This window comes from Macaca nemestrina, chromosome 5 (genome assembly GCF_043159975.1).
Source record: "Macaca nemestrina isolate mMacNem1 chromosome 5, mMacNem.hap1, whole genome shotgun sequence".
NCBI classification, from domain to species: domain Eukaryota; kingdom Metazoa; phylum Chordata; class Mammalia; order Primates; family Cercopithecidae; genus Macaca; species Macaca nemestrina.
Genome location: NC_092129.1, coordinates 99,141,826 through 99,162,410, shown reverse-complemented (window position 1 = coordinate 99,162,410; position 20,585 = coordinate 99,141,826). Strand labels below are relative to the sequence as shown.

General features: G+C 42.5%; 1 protein-coding gene across 1 annotated transcript; it reads left to right on the top strand.

The window, feature by feature from the left end:
- Positions 1 to 11,947: 11,947 nt before the first annotated feature.
- Positions 11,948 to 20,560, top strand: LOC139363232 (uncharacterized). The gene is made up of 3 exons (XM_071096118.1): positions 11,948 to 11,980; positions 17,182 to 18,015; positions 18,249 to 20,560. Exons 1-3 carry the CDS (start codon positions 11,948 to 11,950, stop codon positions 18,282 to 18,284), a joined length of 903 nt encoding a protein of 300 aa, XP_070952219.1. The 3' UTR covers positions 18,285 to 20,560.
- The last annotated feature ends 25 nt before the right edge of the window (positions 20,561 to 20,585 follow it).

Below are 20,585 nucleotides of genomic sequence, written 5' to 3'. Positions count from 1 at the left end.
TCTTCTTCTTCTTCATCTTCATCTTCATCTTCTTTCTTCTCCCCCTTCTTCTTCTTTCTTCTTCCTTCTTCCTTCTTCTTTCTCTTTCTTCTTTCCTGCTCCTACTCCTCCTTCCTCTTCTTCTTCTGCTTCTTCTTCCTCTCCTCCTCCTTTTCCTCCTCCACCTCCTTTTGCTTCTTTCCTCCTCCTCCTCCTCCTCTTCCTCCTCCTTCTCCTTTCCCCTCCTTCCCCCTTCCTCTCCTTCCCCCCTTCCCCTCCTTCCCCCTTCCCTTCCTTCCCCCTCCTCCTCCCCCTCCTCCTCCTCCCCCTCCTCCTCCTCCCCCTCCTCCCCCTCCTCCTCCTCCCCCTCCTCCTCCTCCCCCCTCCTCCTCCTCCCCCCTCCTCCTCCTCCCCCCTCCTCCTCCCCCCTCCTCCTCCCCCCTCCTCCTCCCCCTCCTCCTCCCCCCTCCTCCTCCTCCTCTTCTTCTTCTTCTCCTTCTTCTCCTTCTTCTTCCTCTTCTTCTTCTTCCTCTTCTTCTTCTCCTCCTCCTCCACCTCCTTTTGCTTCTTTCCTCCTCCTCCTCTTTCTCTTCCTCCTTCTTCTTCCCCTTTCCCCTCCTTCCTCCTTCCTCTCCTTCCCCCCTTCCCCCCTTCCCCCCTTCCCCTCCTTCCCCCCTCCTCCTCCTCCCCTCCTCCTCCCTCCTCCTCCTCCCTCCTCCTCCTTCTCCTCCTCCTTCTCCTCCTCCTCCTTCTCCTCCTCCTCCTTCTCCTCCTCCTCCTTCTCCTCCTCCTCCTCCCTCCTCCTCCTCCCTCCTCCTCCTTCTCCTCCTCCTCCCTCCTCCTCCTCCCTCCTCCTCCTTCTCCTCCTCCTCCCTCCTCCTCCTCCCTCATCCTCCTCCTCTTCTTCTTCTTCTCCTTCTTCTCCTTCTTCTTCCTCTTCTTCTTCTTCCTCTTCTTCTCCTCCTCCTCCACCTCCTTTTGCTTCTTTCCTCCTCCTCCTCCTCCTCCTTCTCTTCCTCCTTCTCCTTCCCCTTTCCCCTCCTTCCTCCTTCCCCTCCTTCCCCCCTTCCCCCTTCCCCTCCTTCCCCCCTCCTCCTCCTCCCCTCCTCCTCCCCCTCCTCCTCCTCCTCCTCCTTCTCCTCCTCCTCCTTCTCCTCCTCCTCCCTCCTCCTCCTCCCTCCTCCTCCTCCCTCCTCCTCCTCCCTCCTCCTCCTCCGTCCTCCTCCTCCCTCCTCCTCCTCCTCTTCTTCTTCTTCTTCTTCTTCTTCTTCTTCTTCTTCTTCTTCTTTTCTTCTTCTTCTCCTCCTTCTCCTTCCTCCTCCTCCTCCTCCTCCTCCTCCTCCTCCTCCTCCTCCTCCTTTTTTGAGACAGGATCTCACTCTGTTCCCCAGGCCGGAGTGCTATGGCTTAATCTCAACTCACTGCAGCTGCTACTTCCTGGGATAAAACAATCCACCCACCTCAGCCTCCCAAGTACGTGATGGACCAGAACTTCTTGACCTCTCTGTGGCTAATATGACTTTTGCAGAATATGACACAACTTGAATATATGGCAATCTATAAAAAGTTAGATGCCAAATTAGGTTAAAAATCATCACTCCAAACCTTAGTTAATAGTCCCTTAAAATAGGGTGATTTTTCAGAACCTTACATGCTTACAACTAAAAACAGCTTTCATGAATAAGAATAAGGTAGATTCTTACCAGATCAATACCTTGTTTTCAAGAGGCCAGGTTCTCATTCTATGTAACTATGGCAATCAAATTACATAGGAAGGCAGTATTCCCCAGGGGAAGCCGGTTATACAGGTGAACTTTCTGATACAGCTAGTGATATTCAAATTCTAAATACAGCTATGTTGATTGAATTTCACACACTCTGATGGGCATATACATCATTCCAGTAAGTTTTGTTTTAGTAAGGGAAACAAAGCACAAATAATTTGATACAAAAGCTTATTTGCCTTCCAACTATATGACACTCAACAAATTTGGAAATATTCTCTGAATCAAGGATCTCTTGTGTATTTCATATGGCATCCTTTAATTACCTTCAGCAGTAACATATTAGCAGCTAATTTTGATAAATTATTATATGAATCAAATTATTCTTATTTTTTTCTTTTTTTTTTTTTCTTTTGAGACAGAGTTTTGCTCTTGTTGCCCAGGCTGGAGTGCGATAGCACAATCTCAGCTCACTGCAACTTCTGCCTCCCGCGTTCAAGTGATCCTCTTGCCTCAGCTTCCCAAGTACCTAGGATTACAGGCATGCACCACCATGCCCAGCTAATTTTGCATTTTTAGTAGAGACAGGGTTTCACCATGTTGGCCAGGCTGGTCTCGAACTCCTCACCTCAGGTGATCCACCCGCTTCATGCTCCCAAAAGTGCTGGGATTACAGATGTAAGCCACCATGCCCAGTCCAAATTATTCTTATTTTTCTAACATCTGCCTTGAATATGTCCATTTTAAAGTTTCCTAATTTTACTAAAATTAACCAGTTTAGAGAATATCTTCCTTCCTTTTATGACACTAGCACTTACATTACTTTCCTATGACTGCTGTAACAAATTTCTCCAAACTTAGTGGCTTAAAACAATACAAGTTTATCCTATAGCTTAGGAGATCAGAAGTCCTAAATGGGTCTTACTGTGCTAAAATCAAGGTTTTGGCAGACTTGCATTCCTTCTGGAGGCTCTAGGAGAAAATTTTCTTGCATTTTCCAGTTTCTAGAGGTTGCAGTATTCCTTAACGTATGGCCACACTTTATGTGCAAAGCCAGCAATGATTGGTCTAGTCCTTCTGATATGGAATGATTCTGACCTCCTCTACTACCTACCTCTGCCATATTTAAAGGATACTTGTGATTACATTATACACACACAGATATTCTGGAATAATCACCTTAATTCCACTGCAACACTAATTCTCCCTTGCCATATAAGCTAATCCCTAGGTTCTAGGGATTAGGATATAGACATCTATGGGGACCATTAATCCGACTTCCACATAACTCCAGTATTTAGTGTAATTTATCATATCCTCCCAGACTAATTTTTGGACTAAAATATATTTCAACTTTAAAAGATGTCATAGTAGGAAAAGTCAGAGGATAAAGACAAACATGAAGAAAACTTTCCTTAGGAGAGAGCCAGAGAACCACATGGGGTTGACACTGGGAATGGGGAAGAGAAGTAACACAAAGATTTCATTGGCAAATCTGAACAACTGATGGCATATGAAGAAAAGGAAAAGGAGTCAAAGCTGGACTTAAGACTTGGTACCTAAAACTTGGAAAGATAGCAGTGCCCTGAACAGAAACAGGAAAGTCAGGAGAAAGCTTAACTTGAGTGAGGGCAAGGGTAAGAAGGGACTTTGATAAATTCACTGGCAAAACATCTAGGTGGAGCTGTCCAACAGGTGATTAGATATGTGAAGTTGCAGATCAGGCAAAAGTTCAGATTGGAGATCTGGGATTGAGATGTGATTTGGAGTCACAGTCATAGGAATAAAACCAAAGCCATAAAGATGGATGAAACTGCCAAAGTAGAAAGTAAAATGAGAAGATTGACAGCAGAAACTTAGAAAAACATTAACAGCCTGAAGGAGTTTCTAGTGAAATCAAAGATCCAATATAATATAACCATACTGATTCCATTCCAAGATGGCCAAATAGGAACAGCTCTGGTCTACAGCTCCCAGCATGATGGATGCAGAAGATGGTGATTTCTGCATTTCCAACTGAGGTACCTGGTTTGTCTCATTGGGACTGGTTGGACAGTGGGTGTGGCCCACGGAGGGTGAGCCAAAGCAGGGTGAGGCATCCCCTCACCCTGGAAGTGCAAGGGGTGGGGGGATTTCCCTTTCCTAGCCAAGGGAAGCTGTACCTGGAAAATCAGGACAATTCTGCCCAAATACTGTGCTTTTCCAACGGTCTTAGCAAATGGCACACCAGGAGATTATATCCCGCACCTGGCTTGGTGGGTCCCCCACCCATAGACCCTTACTTACTGCTAGCACAGCAGTCTGAGATCGACCTGCGAGGCAGCAGCTTGGCAAGGGGAGGGGTGTCCACCATTGCTGAGGCTTGAGTAGGTAAACAAAGTGGCCAGGGAAGCTCAAACTGGGTGGAGCCCACTGCAAGTCTGCAAGGCCTGCTGCCTCTGTAGACCCCACCTCTGGGGGCAGGGCATAGCTGAACAAAAGGCGGCAGAAACTTCTGCAGACTTAAACGTCCCTGTCTGACAGCTCTGAAGAGAGCAGTGGTTCTCCCAGCATGGTGTTTGAGCTCTGAGAACGGACAGACTGCCTCCTCAAGTGGGTCCCTGACCCCCATGTAGACTAACTGGGCAACACCTCTCAGTACGGGCCAACTGACACCTCATACAGGTGGGTGCCTCTCTGGGATGAAGATGCCAGAGGAAAGATCAGGCAGCAATATTTCCTGTTCTGCAATATTTGTTATTCTGCAGCCTCCGCTGGTGATACCCAGACAAACAGGGTCTGGAGTGGACCTCCGGCAAACTCCAACAGACCTGCAGCTGAGGGACCTGACTCTTAGAAAGAAAACTAACAAACAGAAAGGAATAGCATCAACATCAACAAAAGGGACATCCACAACAAAACCCCATTTTAGGTCACCAGCACCAAAGACCAAAGGTAGATAAAACCACAAAAAAGGGGAGAAACCAGAGCAGGAAAGCTGAAAATTCTAAAAACCAGAGCATCTCTTCTCCTCCAAAGGATCACAGCTCCTCGCCAGCAATGGAACAAAGCTGGACGGAGAATGAGTTTGACAAGCTGACAGAAGTAGGCTTCAGAAGGTTGGTAATAACAAACTTCTCTGAGTTAAAGGAGGATGTTCGAACCCATCGCAATGAAGCTAAAAACCTTGAAAAAAGATTAGACGAATGGTTAACTAGAATAAACACTGTAGAAAAGACATTAAATTACCTAATGGAGCTGAAAACCATGGCACAAGAACTATGTGACACATGCACCAGCTTCAATAACTGATTTGATCAACTGGAAGAAAGGATATCAGTGATTGAAGATCAAATTAATGAAATAAAGTGAGAGGAGAAGTTTAGAGAAAAAAAAGGAAAAAGAAATGAACAAAGCCTCCAAGAAATATGGGACTACGTGAAAAAGACCAAATCTACATTTGATTAGTGTACCTGAAAGTGACGGGGAGAATGGAACCAAGTTGGAAAACACTCTTCAGGATATTACACAGGAGAACTTCCCCAATCTAGCAAGACAGGCCAACATTCAAATTCAGGAAATACAGAGGACACCACAAAGATACTCCTCGAGAAGAGCAACCCCAAGACACATAGTTGTCAGATTCACTAAGGTTGAAATGAAGGAATAAATGTTAAGGGCAGCCAGAGAGAATGGTTGGGCTACCCACAAAGGGAAGAACATCAGACTAACAGTGGATCTCTTGGCAGAAACTCAACAAGTCAAAAGAGAGTGGGGGCCAATATTCAACATTCTTAAAGAAAAGAATTTTCAACCCAGAATTTCGTATCCAGCCAAACTAAGCTTCATAAGTGAAGGAGAAATAAAATCCTTTACAGACAAGCAAATGCTGAGAGATTTTGTCACCAACAGGCCTGCCTTACAAGAGCTCCTGAAGGAAGCACTAAACATGGAAAGGAACAGCTAGTACCAGCCACTGCAAAAACATGCCAAAGTGTAAAGACCATCAATGCTACAAAGAAACTGCATCAACTAATGGGCAAATAACCAGCTACCATCATAATGACAGGATCAAATTCGCACATAACAATATTAACCTTAAATGTAAATGGGCTAAATGCCCCAATTAAAAGACACAGACTGGCAAATCGGATAGAATCAAGACCCATCAGTGTGCTGTGTTCAGGAGACCCATCTCACATGCAGAGACCCACATAGGCTCAAAATAAAGGGATGGAGGAAGATCTACCTAGCAAATAGAAAATAAAAAAAAATCAGAGGTTGCAATCCTAGTCTCTGATAAAACAGACTTTAAACCAACAAACATCAAAAGAGACAACAAAGGCCATTATATAATGATAAAGGGATCAATTCAACAACAAGAGATAACTATCCTAAATATATATGCACCCAATACAGGATCACCCAGATTCATAAAGCAAATTCTTAGAGACCTAGAAAGAGACTTAAACTCCCACACAATAACAATGGGAGACTTTAACACCCCAATGTCAATATTAGACAAATCAATGAGACAGAAGGTTAACAAGCATATCCAGGACTTGAACTCAGCTCTGCACCAAGTGGCCCTAACAGACATTTACAGAACTCTTCATCCCAAATCAACAGAATATATATTCTTCCCAGCACCACATCGCACTTATTCCAAAACTGACCACATAGTTGGAAGTAAAGCACTCCTCAGCAAATGCAAAAGAAAAGAAATCACAACAAACTTTCTCTCAGACCACAGTGCAATCAAATTAGAACTCAGGATTAAGAAACTCACTCAAAACTGCACAACTACATGGAAACTGAACAACCTGATCCTGAATGACTACTGGGTAAATATGAAATGAAGGCAGAAATAAAGATGTTCTTTGAAACCAAAGAGAACAAAGACAACATACCAGAATCTCTGGGATACATTTAAAGCAGTGTGTAGAGGGAAATTTACAGCACTAAATGTTCACAACAGAAAGCAGGAAAGATCTAAAATCGACACCCTAACATTTCAACTAAGAGAACTAGAGAAGCAAGAGCAAACAAATTCAAAACCTAGCAAAAAGCAAGAAATAACCAAGATCAGAGCAGAACTGAAAGAGATAGAGACACGAAACACCCTTCAGAAAAAAAAAAAAAAAACAGTGAATCCAGGAGCTTTTTGAAAAGATCAACAAAATTGATAGGCTGCTAGCAAGATTAATAAAGAAGAAAAGAGGAAGAATCAAATAGACACAATAAAAAATGATAAAAGGGATATCACCACCAATCCCACAAAAATACAAACTACCATCAGAAAGTACTATAAACACCCCTATGCAAATAAACTAGAACATCCAGAAGAAATGGATAAATTCCTGGACACATACACCCTCCCAAGACTAAACCAGGAAAAAGTTGAATCTCTGAATAGACCAACAACAGGTTCTGAAATTCAGGCAATAATTAATAGCCTACCAACTAAAAAAAGTCCAGGACCAGACAGATTCACAGCCGAATTATATCAGAGGTACAAAGAGGAGTTGGTACCATTCCTTCTGAAACTATTCCAAACAATAGAAAAAGAGGGAATCCTCCCTAACTCATTTTATGAGCCCAGCATCATCCTGATACAAAAGCCTGGCAGACAGACAACAAAAAAAAGATAATTTTAGATGAATATCCCTGATAAACATCGATGCAAAAATCCTCAGTAAAATACCTGCAAACCAAATCCAGCAGCACATCAAAAAGCTTATCCACCATGATCAAGTTGGCTCCATCCCTGGAACGCAGGGCTGGTTCAACATACAAAAATCAATAAAGATAATCTGTCACACAAACAAACAATGACAAAAATCACATGATTATTTCAATAGATGCAGAAAAGGCCTTCGACAAAATTCAACAGTGCTTCATACTAAAAACTCTCGATAAACTAAGTATTCATGGAATGTATCTCAAAGTAGTAAGAGCTATTTATGACAAACCCACAGCCAATATCATACTGAATGGGCAAAAACTGGAAGCATTCCCTTTCAAAACTGGCACAAGACAGGGATGTCCTCTCCCACCACTCTAATTCAACATATTGTTGGAAGTTCTGGCCAGGGCAATCAGGCAAGAGAAAGAAATAAAGGGTATTCAATTAGGAAAAGAGAAAATCAGATTGTCCCTGTTAGCAGATGACATGATTGTATATTTAGAAAACCCCACCGTCTCAGCCCAAAATCTCCTTAAGCTGAGAAGCAACTTCAGCAAAGTCTCAGGATACAAAATCAATGTGCAAAAATCACAGCATTCCTTATACACCAATAAGAGAGCCAAATCATGAGTGAACGCCCATTCATAATTGCTACAAAGAGAATAAAATACCTACGAATCCAACTTACAAGGGATGTGAAGGACCTCTTCAAGGAGAACTACAAACCACTGCTCAATGAAATAAAAGAGGACACAAACAAATGGAAGAATACTCCATGCTCATGCATAGGAAGAATCAATATCATGAAAATGGCTGAACTGCCCAAGGTAACTTATAGATTCAATGCCATCCCCATCAAGCTACCAATGACTTTCTTCACAGAATTGGAAAAAACTACTTTAAAGTTCATATGGAACCAAAAAAGAGCCCACATTGCCAAGACAATCCTAAGCAAAAAGAACAAAGCTGGAGGCATCACGCTACCTGAGTTCAAACTACACTACAAGGCTACAGTAACCAAAACAGCATGGTACTGGTACCAAAACAGATATATAGACCAATGGAACAGAACAGAGCCCTCAGAAATAACACCACACATCTACAACCATCTGATCTTTGACAAACCTGACAAAAACAAGAAATGGAGAAAGGATTCCCTATTTAATAAATGGTACTGGGAAAACCGGCTAGCCATATGTAGAAAGGTGAAACTGGACGCCTTCCTTACAGCTTATACAAAAATTAATTCAAGATGGATTAAAGACTTAAATGTTAGACCTAAAACCATAAAAACCCTAGAAGAAAACCTAGGCAATACCATTCAGGACATAGGCATGGGCAAGGACTTCATGACTAAAACACCAAAAGCCACAGCAACAAAAGTCAAAATAGACAAGTGGAATCTAATTAAACTAAAGCGCTTCTGCACAGCAAAAGAAACTACCATCAGAGTGAACAGGCAACCTACAGAATGGGAGAAAATATTTGCAATCTACCCATCTGACAAAGGGCTAATATCTAGAATCTACAAAGAACTTAAACAAATTTACAAGAAAAAAACAAACAACCCCAACAAAAAGTGGGCAAAGGATATGAATAGACACTTCTCAAAAGAAGACATTTATGCAGCCAACAGACACACGAAAACATGCTCATCATCACTGGCCATCAGACAAATGCAAGTCAAAACCACAATGAGATACCATCTCACACCAGTTAGAATGGCAATCATTAAGAAGTCAGGAAACAACAGGTGCTGGAGAGAATGTGGAGAAATAGGAACGCTTTTACACTGTTGGGGGGACTGTAAACTAGTTCAACCATTGGGGAAGACAGTGTAGTAATTCCTCAAGGATCTAGAACTAGAAATACCATTTGACCCAGTGACTGCATTACTGAGTATATACCCAAAGGATTGTAAATCATGCTGCTATAAAGACACATGCACATGTATGTTTATTGTGGCACTATTCACAGCAGGAAAAACTTGGAACCAATCCAAATGTCCATCAATGATACACTGAATTAAGAAAATGCAGCACCTACACACCATGGAACACTACGCAGCCATAAAAAAGGATGAGTTGATGTCTATTGCAAGAACATGGATGCAGCTGGAAACCATCATTCTGAGCAAAGTATCACAAGGACAGAAAGCCAAACACAGCATGTTCTCACTCTTACGTGGGAATTGAACAATGAGAACACTTGGACACAGGGCACGGAACTTCACACGCAGAGCCTGTGTGGGGTAGGGGGCAGGGAGAGGGATAGCTTTAGGAGAAATTTCAAATGTAAATGACAAGTTAATGGGTGCAGCAAACCAACATGGCACATGTATACCTATGTAACAAACCTGCACGTTGTGCGCACATACACCAGAACTTAAAAGTATAATAAAAAATAGAACCATATTATGCTACTACAGACAAAAACAAGGAAAAAAATCACTCAGTATCTTTAGCTACCAAGACACAAAGTCAGGTCTTACAAGATACATCCCCCAAAGAGAAACTTAACCGTTCTACAACACAACAGTAAATATTTCACCAGGAAGTTATTTTCCAAAGTAATTGTACAGAAAACGGTCTTATGAAATCAGAGGTACAAATGACGAGCCTGGGCTTCAATTCATGAAAGCACTCACTGCAAACTTTCAGCCATCCTGCACGGCACACCCCAAAGCCAAGTATATTAACACACAGACCTCTTTAACACAATGATGTGCTTTGTTTTTATTATGCTTTGCAGGCAGCGTTATTTGGAGTAATTGTGAAAGTTCACAGTGCAAAAAACATACACGGAAGTAACGGTGGTCAGTTACTCTTTTTAAAAAGTCTTTTGCTTTCCATAAAAATAGTTTAAATGAAAGACGCAAAATTCTCCAAAAGGCTGAGTTCATCATAAAACTAATTTTGACAGTCATGTCTCTGGATTAGTGGGTTCTTGGTCGCGCTGACTTCAAGAACGAAGCCGTGGACCCTTGCCGTGAACACTACAGCTCTTAAAGATCATGCGTCTGGAGTTGTTCTTTTTTCCCGGTGGATTCGTGATGTCACCGGCTGTAGAAATGAAGCTGCAGACCTTCACAGTGAGTGTTACAGCTCTTAAAGGTGACATCAACCCACATAGCGACCACCAGCAAAAAAAAACCTGTTGTAAAGAAACAAAAAACAAAACGTCCTCTGCATGGAACTGGACGCGACTGGGTGGTTGCTGTGTAGCTCAGGCAGCCTGCTTTTATTTCCTTATCTGGCCCCACCCACCTCCTGCTGATTGGTCCCTTTTACAGAGAGCTGATTGGTCTATTTTACAGAGCGCTCATTGGTCCATTTTACAGAGAGCTGATTGGTCCGTTTTGACAGAGTGCTGATTGGTGCGTTTACAATCCTTGAGCGACACAGACTGCTAGACAGTAAAGTTCTCCAAGTCCACACTAGGTTAGCTAGATACAAAGTACCAATTGGTGTATTTACAAACGTTGAGCTAGACACAGAGTACTGGTGTATTTTACAAACCCTGAGCTAGACACAGAATGCTGATTGGTGTATTTACAATCCCTTAGCTAGATATAAAGGGTCTCTAAGTGCCCACTAGACTCCCAAGCCCAGCTGGCTTGACCTAGTAGATCCTGCACCAGGGCTGCAGGCAGAGCTGCCCGCCAGTCCCGAGCTGCGCCTGCACTCCACAGCCCTTGGGCGGTGGATGGGACGCTGTCCTCGGGCCACACAGGAGCCCACCATGGAGTGGGGGCTCCAACATGGCGGGCTGCAGGTCTGGAGCCCTGTCCCACGGGGAGGCGGCTGAGGCCTGGTGAGAATTCGAGCGTGGTGCATGCTGGTCGTCAGTGCTGGGGTATCCTGCGCAACCTCCGCAGCTGCTGGCCTAGGTGCTAAGCCCCTCACTGCCCTGGGCTGGCAGCGCCGGCCGGCCGCTCCCTGTGCGGGGCCGCCAAGCCCGCGCCTGCGCCTGCGGGAACTTGCGCTGGCCCTCCAGCGCCAGGCGCAGCCTTGGTTCCCGCCAGGGCCTCTCCCTCCACACCTCCCCTCAAGCAGAGGGAGGCGGCTCCGGCCTCAGCCAGCCCAGAGACGGGCTCACACAGTGCGTGGCGGGCTGAAAGGCTCCTCAAGCGCCACCAAAGTGGATGCCAGGTCGAGGAGGCGCCAAGAGTGAGGGCTGCTATCACGTTGTCTCTTTTGTTATAGCCTTACAACTTCAAATAAATATGTACAGAGCAGTTTCTAATCATTCTGTGCGGAGCAACATATACTGATCTTTGCAAGTTACAAAAAGTTTTGATTTTAATCTTGAAAATTCATTTGAAGCACATGTGGTTCATTTCGAAGTCCTAGTTTTATGCATTTCACAGAAAAGGGAAACATAAATTTCTCATGGCTTCTCCGTTCAGCTTTACACCTCTGCTGTGTGGTGCCAGTCAGTGCTTGGCGAAAAATGATTTTTGCTTTTTAAATGACATACCAGTGCTACAGACAGTTGAGTGCTTTTAAATGTTCTGCTCCTTTCTACGACTTGAAATAGTGCAAAGCACCAAAGAAAGAAATCTTACAGTAGAATGAAAATGACAGCAAGATATGGGCATCCTAAAGCAGAAGTAAAAGAAATTGCCTCCTTGTTTCACTGTTTATTTTCTGTATAAAATAAGTACCCCATTTTACCTTTTGTCACTAATTTATATGGAGAAAAATATACCCAAAGGCTATTTTATTGGTGGAAATATTTAAAAAGGAAAGAAACATTAGCCCTATTTTCATATTCCTCTATTGACTTAGGTAAGTAAGTTATCTAGGCCAGACATAGTGTCTCATGCCTGTAATCCCAGCACTTTGGGAGGCTAAGGCGGGAGAATCACCTGAGGTCAGCAGTTTGAGGCCAGCCTGGCCAACATGGCGAAACCCTGTCTCTACTTTTTAAAAAGGAACACAGAAATTAGCCAGGCATGGTAGTACACGTCTGTAATCCCAGCTACTCAGGAAGCTGAGGCACAAGAATCGCTTGGACCCAGAAGGTGGAGGTTGTGATGAGCTGCGATTCTGCCACTGCACTGCAACCTGGGCAACAGAGTGAAACTGTGTTTCAGAAAGAAGGAGGAGAAGGAGGAGAAGGAAGAGAGGGAGAAAGAAAAAGGAGGAGGAGGAGAGGACGAAGTTAAAGATACATTTTAAAGATACATTTTATCCTTTTAAAGATACATTTTAAAGATACATTTTAACATCAAAGTTAATAATTTCAAGCACAGTATATTCATGTAATTTTATATTAATGTTAACAGTTACTTAAAATAGTATCTGATTTTAATTATGTATACCTTTCAAAAATTGGTAGTAGCAGTGAACAAGTCAAAAGATGCTCAATTTGGTCCAAAATTTGAGAAACATTCATCAAAATGTGATATTTTAAAACTATGAAATTATTTTTAAAGTTGATAAATCACAGTTTTATTAAGGGTTTCTGGAAAAATCAGCTGTCTTAACATAGGTTGGTGCAACATTTTGGAAGGGCAATTTGGCCATCTAACAATTAAAATCACACCTTGCAACTGGGAGAGGTGGCTCACACCTATAAACCCAGCACACTGGGAGACCAAGGAGGGAAGATCCTTGAGCACAGGAGTTCAGACCAGTCTGGGCAACATAGTGAGACCCTGCCTTTACAAAAAAATAAACAAAATTAGCCAGGCATGGTGACACACATGTGTAGACCCAGCTACTCAGGAGGCTGAGATGGAGGATTGCTTGAGCCCGGCAGATCCAGACTGTAGAGAGCTGTGATCATGACATTGCACTCCAGCCTGGGTGACAGAGCAGGATCTTGTCTCAAAAAAAAAAAAAAAAAAAAAAAAAAAAAAAAATTACACACTGCTCTTGATCTAACAACTCCTCTTTAGGGAATTTGTTCCATGGATATAATCACATACGTGCACAAGGAAGGTCACTGCATCTACATCCTTTTTAATAGTTAAAAAAATGAAATTAACCTAATTGCTCACCAATAAAATAATTAAATTATCTTGCGTTATACTGTGGAATTCTACACAGCCATTAGAAAGAATACTGACATGAAAAGATTTCTAAATTAACTATTAAGGGAAAAAGAAAGGTGAAGAACTGCCCAAGGGGAGGTATGAGCTGATTTGTTTCTGAAAGTAAGAAGCTGATATAACCATAAATGTTTATATATGAAGAAAAAAATTATTAAACGACAAGCAAGCAACTGTTAATATTCCTGAGTGTAGTGAATGGGATGGAACTAGAGGTCAGAAATGGAGGAAGAAAATCTTTACTTTTTATTTTATGTCTTCCTTTGCTGCTTGAAATTTTTACCACAAATAGAGATTATGTTTATAATTTAAAAAGTAATAACACCTGATTCTCAATCATAGGGACTATTGAAACCATGGACATTTGAAACTCACAGATGAACATTTTAAATGGCTCTCTTCCCTCTCCATTTACCCTTACATGTATAAAACGAAAAATGCCTTTTGTCATAGCAGATAAATACAGGAAAAGTTTTGAATTGTCTTCCTTCTATCTCTACATACCTCTTCTGATACAGCTGTTAATAAGTAATTATCCTCAGCAAGTAATCATTATCCTCAGCAAGTAATCTTGCTAAAGAATGCACAAGGAAGGGATTGGAAAATGTACATTTATTGAAAACATAACCACTATGTGCCAGGCATTGAACTAGGGTTTAGGGTCCAAATGATTCACAAAACAAATGCTTGGGATAATTAGGATGATCTGAAGAAATTATGAAGAGTTAGCTCTAATTGTTTTAAAGTTGTGTATGCCCATTGCTGGATGGAGCCAGAAGGAAGCTATTCAGGCATTTTTTATGAAGTTGGTGAAAGAGACATAAGTTGAAGAAAAAAAAGAGAAGACAGAATTAGACAACCACAGGTCTAGAACTGTATAATCTGAAAGGCCCTGGAGTGATAGTTAGAAATGCAGGTTTCCAATGCCCAACCTCAGTCTACTGAATAAGACTTTCTAGAGGTGTGTCCTGAGAATCTGCATTGAAGTCAAATTGTCTAAGTACACTTTATAAAACTAAGTTTGAGAAGCTCTGCTCTAAGGTTATTTCCACTCTGAAGAATAAGTCCTATCTGGAGATACTCTCCTTATGTTTATTTTCTCCTTAGATTTCTAGGAAGGTGTTAGGGCCCATATTAGGGAGTGAGCTAGATGTTAGGGAAAAAACTCAATCTGTGCTTTTTAAAATTTTGCCATCTCTCTTACATTTTGTCACAATATAGATTTTTAAAATCATCTCAAAGGATTCTAAATTTCCATCCAATTGTTTCCTTAACATGATTATTTTCTCAGTAGCTTCATCATGAGTTTTTCCCTTAAGTTTGTGAAAGAGAAAGCTAGAGACCATGTATTTGCAGTTCATCTGTTATAATGTAATAACTGAGCATACATCTTGTCTTCTTTTGATTTTACTTGTGTTATAAATTTGATTATAGATAATTTTGTTGATAAATCACAGGTCTCCTAAAATATTTGAAAGACTATTATGAATAAGGTCCTAAAGTTTAGAAGGCATCTGATCTCTCTGTAGAGTCTAGATTATTTTAGATAACAATGAGGATAAGTATAAATCAATATATGACTGCCAAGTATAAACAGAATTGAATCTAGTTTAATGTGCATTTATCAATTACTTATTATACTGCAATTTGCCAAAGGATATTAGAGGAGGTAAGCTGGTTATAAGATACAGTTCTACCCTCGAAGGGCTTACAGGATGTTGAACAAGGCTCATCCATAGACTAACTTTAACAAAAGGCAAAATGACAGATTCCAAATAAAAATGCAGTAAGTAGTAAATCTAAACAATAGGAACTTTGGAGAGTGACTATTTGTGGTAACCTAAGGAAAAGCAGAACAAATAAGTCAAATCTACTCTGTTTAGAGGTGTTGCATCCAGATTATACTCCACCAGAGCACACCAGAGAAGACTTCACAGAGGAGCCTGGTTACAGAGAAATTCACAAGGATGAGGATTTGACGAGAGGAACAATGAGTAAGATAATATTTTTGTAAGGCTGGGGGCAGTGGCTCACACCTGTAATCCCAGCACTTTGGGAGGCCGAGTGGGGTGGATCACCTGAGTTCAAGAGTTTCAGGCCAGCCTGGTCAACATGGTGAAACCTGATCTCTACTAAAAATACAAAAATTAGCCCGGCTTGGTGGTGGGCGCCTGTAGTCCCAGTTGCTCGGGAGGCTGGGGCAGGAGAATCGCTTGAACCTGGGAGGCAGAGATTGCAGTGAGCCGAGATGGAGCCACTGCACTCCAGCCTGGGTGACAGAGCGAGACTCCGTGTCAAAAAAAAAAAAAAAACGAAAGAAAGAAAGAAAGAAAGAAAGAAAGAAAGAAAGAAAGAAAGAAAGAAAGAAAGAAAGAAAAGGATATTTTTGTAAAGATGTGATAATGTGATAGAGGGTAAGCACTTGGTGGGAACAACAATTCTGGCCCGATACATGAGTAGAATACTACTCAAAATGATATTATTTACATTATTATTATTGTTGTTACATTGAAGAACATGCCTATAAGAATCACAGAAACCAGCAAAACTAAGAAGGTGATGTCCTAAACTGGGAAGAGACCTGGGAATTTCCAAGTTTGTCACATCTGCACAGTATTATTTCTTTAAAAAGCCAAATGCCACAAAAGTCGTATCCTCTAATTTTTTTAATAACCTTGAATTTCTGATGAGGTAAATGAGACACAGTGATTAAAGTTTAGAAATATAGGAAAAGAAAGGCACTTTAAAATATTTCTCTTTGAATCTTCGGAGAAATGCTGTGAACCAACTCCAGGATTCTCTACAGAAACAGGGTGGGCATAGTGGCTCATGCCTGTAATCCCAACACTTTGGGAGGCCGAGGCAGGCTGATCATTTGAGATCAGGAGTTTGAAACTAGCCTGGTCAACATGGTGAAACCCTGTCTCTACTAAAAATACAAAAATTAGCCTGGTATGATGGTGGGTGCCTGTAATCCCAGCTACTTGGGAGGCTGAGGCAGGAGAATCGCTTGAGCCCGGGAGATAGAAGTTGCAGTGAGCAGAGATCGGGCCACTGCACTCCAGCCTAGGGAGACAGAGTGAGACTCCATCTCAAAGAAGAAAAAAAAAAAAAAGGAAAAAAAATGTATACCACATTTATGCTTCCAAGATTTTATTTTGCTTTATTTCACAATTATTTTCATCTTGGTTAAATTAGAAGTTAGGATAATTGAGGCTCTATTAAAAGCATTTTCTTTAAATGTTATTCTCCTTATTTGCATTTGGCTTTTCCTCAAATAGAAAGGAAAAAGATATCCAAATAGACAATTTTTAAAAATCCTTCCTTATTTAATTAACTGTTCATATAAATATATATAAATATATATGCTATCCTTTTTTGTTTTCTGGGAAAAACTCAAGGGCTACAACTAATCCTCTTAAATGTGAGTCCCATGTTTTCTCTGCTTTTGGAATCACTTCAACACGTGGCACAGCACCTGCCTTAATGTTTTTAACATTATATTGACTCCTTTTGCTGTTCCTCTGGAAGAAAATGTCTTCCATGGAAAAGTGTGGTGTCTAACCTATCCCAATAGCGCTTTAACCATGCTCTTTCTCTTTGCATCTGTGGGCACAGCACTGGTTCCCAGACTCTGGGGATGGGGGTGGGGGGTTTCCACTGGACCAAACCCAGGATAGACTCCGTCCCCCACTTCTGAGATCCAGAGGCTGCTTGTCTGTGGCTGGGCTGCCCAGCCCTTTGGAAGAGAGTAGGCTGATGGAGCCTCCTCGAAATCAGGCAGCAGTGCCCGTGCCACGGCCTCTGCAGAACAGACTCCACCATCCCCGGGGTGGGTTTCCGGAGCCCCGCGCCCCGCCGCGCCCGGGAAAGGCTCCAAAATCTCTCGGCCCGGAGGCCCCACGCGGCCTCTGCTCACAAGCGGGGAGTCGCAGCCACGCTACAGCTGGCTTGATCCTCAGTGCTGGGTGGAGAAACCGCGGCGGCAAACGCCGGGCCTGCAGCTGCTGCGTGTCGGCGTTGCTGGCTCGCGGGCGGCGACGGCTCCCGGACAACAGAGGACGCGAGCAACCCGCGCAGCGCCCAGCAGGGCCTTGGCAGGGTGGAGAGGCGCAGGCTGGGTTAGCGGAGCAGAGCGGACCGATCTGGTGCCCTTCGTGGCCCCAGGCCTGCGGACCTTCTGTGCTCCCCGGCCCAGGGCGAGAGCGGGGGAAGAGACAAACAGTGCCCCGATAGTGGCGCGCGCTCTCCGCCATCCCCGGGCCTCACGCTTTCACCTCGCGTGCTGGGGCGAGGGCGGGGCTGCGTGGTGTACTGGGTCGGGGGTAGGGAGGACCTGCCAGGCCTTAGCCCTGAGCTATCGGTCATCCGCTAACGCCGCGCTTCCTGAATCCCTGGCTTGGACCCGAGGCTCTGCGCCGCTTGTCTGTAGCAGACACAACCCAGCTCCCTTACTGTTCTCAGGCCCTGCTATTTCAAGAATTCCAGAAAAAGAGTGCACCGGCGTGTGCGGGCCGGTGCTGCCCGGAAAACCCGTGAAGCAGGCACGCACGGCCCGGATGCAAGCACATCTGTCCCCTCCCCCAAAGGTCTCCCCAGCTTTATTGATCGCGTGGGTGGGGGGTAGGGATCTAAATTTGTCTCCCAGATTTTCTCTGAAATCGAGTCTCTTGGGAGTGAAGGTCCATATGATTATACCACGTCCATAGCAGTCGCGTTGTGTTCAAAATGGGCATGGGTGCTCGCGGCGCGGATACTGAGTTCCCCAGAGACGCGGAGTCTTTTGCCCCAGGGGCTTATTCTTGTTTTCTCAATGGAACAGGTCTTCGAATTTCCCCAGGAACATCTCAGTAAGTAGGGGTGTGCGTGTTTGTGTGTGTCAGTGTGTGTGTGTAAATGGTTCCTATGAGCTGACAGTTTGGTATTTAAAGAACAAATGGACATAGGCACAGAAGTCATGCCTTTTCCATGGATAAGATTGAGATTTTCTGAGATTTCCAAGACAAGGTTGACCTGTCACGGGATAGTATTTTCAATCCTTCTCATTTAATTTAAAAAAAAAAAAAAAAAAAAAAAAGCCTGCACTTCTGTAGATTTTTGTTGGACATTCTTGTTAGTATCTTAGATTACTATGATGTTCTAAGTTGAATATAGGCATGAATTTTCATAATAGAACACTTGTTATATCATATGTATTCCCATTGCAGGTCATTTTCCCACCAAACTGTAAGCTTCTTCAAGGCAGGAAGACCTTTTATTCGCCTCTGACTTGTCCCAAACCAAGTAATGCCTGCAAATATCAAGTACCCAATAAATGAGTGTTAATTACACCACTGACCCCCAATCCTTTCATTTCCTGTAGGCTCTAAATATTTCTGTGTGTGCAAAGGAGTAGCAATGGAGGAATGTGGAGATAGGGTTCACAGATACCAAATAAAAGTAAAAGACATGGCCATCAATGCTGATGGATATTTACCAGATAGTAATGGTGCTCAGAATCAGTTTGCTAATCAAGTCTCCTTAGTTTTAGGGTTGTTATGTGGAAGAGGTAGGAATGACCTACAGTATCAGGCAATTCTCTTAAAAATCAATATCTGGATATATATCTCTCCCACCCCTCAACCACCATTTTTTCTTCCTTTCTATAGATTAGGTGTGGTGTAAACCATTATACTTACAGTGGAAATGAGCTTGCTAACCTGTGATACCTTACCAGTCCTTGGATTTACTGGTACATTTGGCTAATCTCATATTTCCCTTTTTACATTTTTCACTGGAATCCTAAGATAACATATTTTAGGTATCTAAAATACTTAACTTGGGAAAGTGAGCTGCAAATATTAAAAATCATTAGCTGCCTTAATTGTTGCTTTTTCAACTCAGTGATACCATTATATTCTCTCTCCTCAGCCTTTGAATGTACTTCCTAGTCTCTTCCATGAGTAAACATTTGAAGATTAAACATTTGAAGATTCTACCTTGTTAATATGTAATATTAACTGATACTGTTTTTCATAAGGGGTTTAGCTGTGCCTGGTCACCTTATATAATGCTGCTTTAAAAACATCACCATCACTGATGCGTTATAAAACATTTATTCTGGACAACATAGTATGCAGAACACTTTCCATTAATTACTAGAAATCTCTTGAAGAGGACACTGCCCACAATGGGAATTATTTTTATTTTAGATGCTTGTACTAGAAAAATATACTTCACTCAGAGTAAATGATAAGACTGGGTGCCTCATCAATATCATGGTTTCTAAATTTCTGTAGACCATTCAGTTGTGACAGGTCTAATGCTCTAACGGTAACAAAATATTAGTTTTATTAAGAACTTTAGGGTTAAGCTCTTGGATTTTTGTAGCACCTCTTCTACTCTTTTGTTCAAGTGCCAAGTATTAATTCCTTTCAGCTTGTAAGTAAAATGTGGTTCAGAATGCTACCTCTATTTGTAGCATTAGGAAAAAATGCTGTATTTATAATAATTCTCCACAACATTGGTTTATTTTAGCATCAATTTCCTCTCCTCCGTTATGATTTTTAATGGAGTCCTTATTGGTGTTTTTTTTCTTGACCTACTTTCTTTTCAATAGCTTTCATATATAGCCTGTTTTCATTGTTGGTGATTTCTGTAGAGTCTAAATCACGGTGAAAGAGTAGTTAGTTATTACTTATTGTAGAAATGTTTTCGTGGTTTAAAAATCATCTGGTCTGTTCATATTCTGACTTCTTTTAAACTATGCTTTTCATGAATTTGCTTCATTCTCCAGACTGAGGATTGAACCTCATTCTGCTCTGACCCAATTGTTCTTTTCCTTTGTTGCCTCCACCCCCTAGAGAATGTGTTTCCAGGGGACAGGCGTTCTTGGGGCTGAAGAGGAGGAGAGTCAAGTGAGACGAGATCTGGTACCTCACGCACTAGATCCCTCCTCTCCGGCCTGGTGAGAAGTCAGAGACAATTTTGACAGTTCATAGTCCTGCCTCGGCTCTCACGCTTGCGGTCCATGGGCGGGTTTTACCTTCTCTCTCTTCCTCTGCTTCTGGCCTGCTTACAGGCCAACAGCAAATGCAGCCATTGCCCGAGGCCACTCAGAACTCTCCCTGTGCCATCCTCTTGGGGAACAGGAGGATATGTCCGTAGAAGACTTCGGGGA